Source organism: Polyodon spathula, unplaced genomic scaffold (assembly GCF_017654505.1).
Source record: "Polyodon spathula isolate WHYD16114869_AA unplaced genomic scaffold, ASM1765450v1 scaffolds_3481, whole genome shotgun sequence".
Lineage (NCBI taxonomy): Eukaryota > Metazoa > Chordata > Actinopteri > Acipenseriformes > Polyodontidae > Polyodon > Polyodon spathula.
The window spans coordinates 36,125-41,956 of NW_024474942.1; the positions used below are offsets into that span (position 1 = coordinate 36,125).

Here is a 5,832-nt window from a genome sequence, read left to right on the forward strand (position 1 = left end):
TCTTTCTTCATTCACTTTTTCCTCTTCTGTTCAAAAGCAAATCCCTGTTGAACCTCAGGCTTTATCATCTTCCCCACCAAAAGAACCAGCTACTGTGAGTATACAGAGCAGGGTTGCATGGTGTATGTAACTAATTGTGGGGACTGATATGCTTTATAAAAATGTATGTATTTATATGGGGAGCACACCAGAAATGTGGATTATAACATACACCACTAACGGAAGAGGGCATGGTTCAGCAGCTTTTCCCAAGTGCACCTGCTTTGTTTAAATTAAGCCAAGTAATTGATTTTTTTTAATTCATTTTTTTAGATGAACTCTAAAGCTGAAGATGCACCATCATTTCCAGGGGCTCCGATCATGAATTCACCAGTGACCGGTCCTGCACATCCACCACCATCAAAAGGATTTGCCCCTCCACCAATGACCAGACCTCCCAACGGATATGGCCCTCTGCCCTTCGCTGGGCATCCTCTACCTGTCCCAGGCCCTCGCTACAGACCTCCACATCCAGTTAGAGGACCCTATGGTCGCATGCTATATGGACCTGCTCCGCCCTGGAGTGGTAATACTTTAAGCATTTTTTGTATACCACATTTATTCATGTGATTAATTAGGCAATGTTTTTTGTAACTGGAATATCTCAGTCATGGCTAATTATTTGTACCAGGGCTTTATAAACTGTAGGTGAATTTTAGTTCATCAAGGATCAGTTTCACCCGTCAGTTGCCATTTCTTAGTGTGATCTGTCTCGTGGTAAAAAATAAATAAATAAATAAATAAAAAATCCTTTTTGGAAAAGTGCCAGGGAATATAAATGGTATAACCCCAACTTTGAAAGTCCATAAGCATTATAAACAATTTTATAACAGTATATTTAATCTCAGTATCTTTGCATCACAAAATCCTAAACTTTTTTTTTTTTTTTTTTTTTTAAATATCTCTAGGTTGTGGACCACCTCCACCGCACAGAGACTATTGGCCAGGACCTCCCCCTCCATTTGGCTTAAGGGATTTTGCACCTGGAATGAGAGACTTGCCCTCTGGTTTTCCACCACCACATGGACCTTGGGACTATCCCTTTCCACCCAAAAACATGCTTCCTGGGACTGTTCCTCCACCAGGCATGAGAGACTATCCAGGCCCACAAGGTCCACCACCACAGATGGGTCCCAGAGACTTCAAAGCAGGCCCCCCAGTACCACAACAGATGAGCCCAAGGGACTATCCTCCAGGCCCTAGTTTGCCACCACAACAGATGCAACCCGGAGACTTCTCAAATTCACAGAATGGGCCATAAATTTCACCTAATGGTGGTATTTTATTCAACTAAGCAGAGCAAAAAACTGTTTCTGTTCTTTTATTTTTAAATTCTGTACAATAGTAAAAAATAAATTCATTATTATACTGATGTCTTGTCAAACTGTGTTTGGAATTCAAGCAAATGTTAAATGAAAACATAGATCACTTCTGTGTGGCCTATTACTGTGCAATACATATTTCAATGCAACAATAGGTCAACATCAAAATAACTTCAGTCAAGTGGCAAGATAGGGAACAAACCTTTAGGTAGTTTTTCCAGATGTTTTTGAATTTCTATGTCCACGTTAAAATGAATGTATGTATCTTCCTTTCGTGAAACCAAGGGAGTGTCTTGCATATGGTTCAAATCAATCCCATTCAAATTTGTCTGAAAAAATATCTATTTACTGAAAATTAAAACAGCATCACAAAATGATAGTGTTCAGCTACAAATGTTGCTGACTGAAGGTTGTGTCAACTAATTTCAATACAAGTAAACATTATTAACATAGTAATATGGTCTCATGTTGAAGTGGTTTAAATGGTAAACAACAGAGGTGTTGTCTATCAAACCCCTCCAAGTGGGATTTAGTGCCTAGTCAGAGCAAGACTGATCAAGCACCTGTATTCCTGTCCAATTTGAAATTTCATAACTACAATCACCAAAAAGTGTGTAATCTGCATAACAAAAAAATTATAATCTGTATATCAAAAAGTATTTCAAAAACTAACATTTGTTACACGGACAAACTAAGACTGTTTATAAATGTCTAATAAAATAGTATTATTGTTGATTAATATAAACCCTTTTATTAGAACAGCCTAACAATTGTAGAGTATGTTCTGAATCACAAGCCAAAATATTTAGAAAAAATAAAAGCCACCCTTCATGCTAACGCTCATGTAGGGATCAAAGCATTGTCCAGCATCTGAGTCTAAACTAGTCTATATTAATTGTAAGTAGTGTCATTTCTGGTTCAGAAGGTAACCGTGGTAACAAAGTGCCTGACAATGAAAACAAATCATTTGGCATTGGGCAAATAGAATCGCAGTTTGCATCTAAAATCATATTTACAGATTACTCGTGCCCCTCACAGCAATACAAGGTTACTAAGATGTCAACCCTAATGACTAATTAATGTTGAAAACAACAAAAAGCATTAGAATATATATTCACAATAGAATTTTTTTTTAGCAATTAATTACATGCATCTCTTAGGTTTAAGGACAAACAAATGTATTCCACAGTATTTACATTATGTACTGCAACAATATACTAAACAGTACGAGAACAAACAGCCAATGCAAGAGCATTCCAAAAAAAAAATGTATAGCACAATATGAACAATGTTACTATACCTTCGAAAGCTCCGATGAGTGCAACAGGAGGTTAGGAGAGTGAATGATGAAGCTACGTGCAGGACCAACCAAAAACAGCATGAAACAAAACAGTCACATATTACACAGCAGTATTAGTACTGCAACTAAATCAGACATGATATCAACTGTATTTCTCAATCTTCAATTTAATGCATGCCAGTTAAGATTTCTAAAGGCCTATTACACATATTGCTTGGATCCAGCTCCTAATAGTAATAGCAGTTTAATGTATTTGTTAAAATTGTAATATCTGTGTAGTACCTTCCAACAATTATCTTTAGCAGTCTCAGTGTTTCATTTTTTGATAAATATAATTCTCTCCAATTTGGAATGTCCAAGAATTTTTTTTGGTGACTCAGCACAGCCAGGATGCAAACCTGAGCTGTATGACTCACCCTGCACACCACACAGCTGTGCTTTTACCAGGGGAGCCACTCGGGGGATCCCAGCAGTTTTTAGGCAACCGTTTTACTGTATTTTCAATAATGCTAAAGCTAGAGAAAATCCTTACCTCAACAACAGCCACTTTAGATCCCTTGTGAATAATAATAATAATTTTACCAGGCACTCTTGTGGTGAAGGAATCTGGTGATCCTGCTCCAGCATCCTCCTCTTCCTGTAACTAAATTCTCTTCCTCACCAAGTGCTAAAATCTTCCTTTAAATAAAAGGAAAAAAATTCAAATGCATTATATATTTTTTGCAATAAATACAGTTTATACCTCTGTATGAAAAGCCCACACTTTGCTTATCCAGTCTACTTTAACGATTAACAGCCCAGTGCCTGGAGGTTACTTTTTCAAATGATAATGGTCAGTTTTGGTGATTTTTCTAGTCTTTCTATAGATGCTAAAACATAATGCACTTTTGCACCCTAGACACTTTTTGATTTTGGGGAAAGTCAGGGCAGGTTTGTACACTTATGTAATTCATTATCAAAGTAGTGATAATGAATGCAAGCGATGCAGGTAAGCATTTAATAGCAACTTTTAAAGTTTCCCTGTATGTTTTCTATGATCCCACAGTGGATCACTGTATTGCACTGAGTTTTGTACACTTCCACTAGTGACCTCTGTTATGTGCATAAATAAGCCAGAAATAACTTCATTTGAGTCTTACCTGCAATGCAACAAAGTATTACAAATATATATTTAAAAACAAATGTAAAACAGGTGACTAATCTTAAAATTACCTTACAGGGACTGGCTGAACATTAAAAGGAAAATCTTTGCTAAAAGTCAGAATACTTAATGACTGTTGATAAAGAGAAGACACATAAAATGAAATTTAAGGTTTTTTGACTGTACATAAACTACATTATAAAGTAATCTATACATTGATCACACATCTCGGTTGCACCTGTGTCCTGTCAATCAGAAGTAGAGAAACAATTGGGAACACACTGATCGCTATGGCAATTCTTAATAAGGATGCCAGGTTAACCTTCAATATTCCAATCAAAAGCTGCCCAAGAACTCTGGTCAGAACACCTTACCCTCCCAAAAGAGACTCTCGTTACACGCTGCCACTCTGTCTATTGCTGTTTCTATGCTATGTTACAGTGAAACCGGAATGCATCCGTTTACTTGGTGGCTGCCCTCACTCACTGTCAGAGGTTTATTGGCTGGTAAAAGCAGGGAAGCATTTAACAGATTTGTTTATTTTTATTCTTCAAAGCACTGTTTAAAAAAAGATACAGGGACACAAGTAGTGTAATCAGAAATAAAGTAGCCTGATTCTTATTCTGTATTTATCTTTACAAATGTGTACTTGTTTGTATTATATGAAGAACCTTAGCAGTGCATGTGTAACAGGTAGCTGTCACCTTTGGCTATCTCCTTCCTGGACTACACCACCTGGTGGTTGGCTAGTGAGCACCAACTCACTGGGAAATACTTCCCCTAGTAGTACTACACAGAAGACTTCACACTCAGGTAAGTACCAATTACTTCTAAACACTTTCTTTTCTCAACGCAGGTTCCTTTCAATCTGGGGTCCACACACCAGATGCGCAACAAAGAGGCACGCAAGTGGCAAATAGTAAAAGAACTTTGATTGCGGTAGAAAAATCTGAATATTAAAACAATACTAAAAGATGTTAAAAAGCCAGTCGGAAGCAGCCCCACAATGGAACCGGAGCCGAAGGTCACGCAAAAGCTTTTATCGAAGATGGTCAAGACAACAGGAACCACAGTCTGGAGTCCTCCACGAGCAAGAAAGTGCATCGCCTCGTCTGGATTGGCTTCTGCTGCGCTGCCAGTCTCCCAGAGCCTCAGTCACCACTGCAGTCCCCCTGGGAGAGAAGATAGGGAGGAAGGAAAACAAGAGCAAGAAGAGGAAAAGAATATAGGGAACTGGGTAAGGAGTAGTTCACACATATATAAAAATGGGTCTCGCCGTGGAATCAGGAACCTCCGTCTCCAGTAAACGTGTTCCTTGTATATTCTATGGGGTGCGGTGCAGTTGCAATCGCGGAAGATCACCACAAAGCAGCAGACCATCAGACAGGTCCCGCTGTGCAAAAACAAACCTTCCGAGAAAATATCCAAGTGAAAATTCACTGAGAAGCAGAGAACACCAGAGGGCGCCCCAGACACAAAATAAGTAGTCAATAGCCAGTGCTTCTCTTACGTTAATGCGTCTCAGCAAATAAAACTAAAACAAGGAAAGTATCAGTCCAGGTGTGTTGTGTTGTTATATAAATATATATATATATATATATATATATATATATATATATATATATATATATATATATATATATATATATAATCAATATAAGGAGTATAGTATAATTTTCGATGAACTAAGAAAACCAGTTCAACTGCAATAAAAACAGCACCCCAGCCTCGCTACCTTAGAGAACATTCCCAATTCCACCTGCAGCGTAATCAGGCTGTATTGCGTTTATACGCCGAAACCCGCTTCTTTATTTGCTGTTAATCTTTTAGTTATAGTCAGCTCGATCCCTATACCTAGGTCTCTTTTACCTCTACTGCTCAATCTGTCCCGTCCTTTTCCTGAGTGAGCTTTGAGTTTTGTCTCAGGACAATTCATTTACATAAATAGTTATAAATACTATTTTCAGCTTATTAGATACAAAGATTGTAAAAAAAAAAAAAAAAAAATTAAAAAGTTATAAATTAAATGT

At 37.6% G+C, this 5,832-nt stretch overlaps 1 protein-coding gene and 1 pseudogene across 1 annotated transcript; one reads left to right on the top strand and one right to left on the bottom strand.

Annotated features, from left to right (window-relative positions):
- Nucleotides 1-237: 237 nt before the first annotated feature.
- Nucleotides 238-1,328, top strand: LOC121312043 (proline-rich protein 2-like). Its single transcript, XM_041244083.1, has 2 exons — nucleotides 238-565; nucleotides 948-1,328. The coding sequence occupies exons 1-2, from the start codon at nucleotides 313-315 to the stop codon at nucleotides 1,298-1,300; spliced, it is 606 nt and encodes a 201-aa protein (XP_041100017.1). The 5' UTR covers nucleotides 238-312; the 3' UTR covers nucleotides 1,301-1,328.
- Nucleotides 1,329-1,534: 206 nt separating this feature from the next.
- Nucleotides 1,535-4,259, bottom strand: LOC121312046 (annotated as a pseudogene).
- Nucleotides 4,260-5,832: the final 1,573 nt, after the last annotated feature.

Bases quoted from the DNA above. Each gene is read 5' to 3' on its own strand.
- LOC121312043 (XM_041244083.1), top strand. From the start codon at position 313: ATGAACTCTAAAGCTGAAGATGCACCATCATTTCCAGGGGCTCCGATC. The intron at 566-947 runs GTAATACTTTAA...AAATATCTCTAG, and splicing joins ACCTGCTCCGCCCTGGAGTG to GTTGTGGACCACCTCCACCG.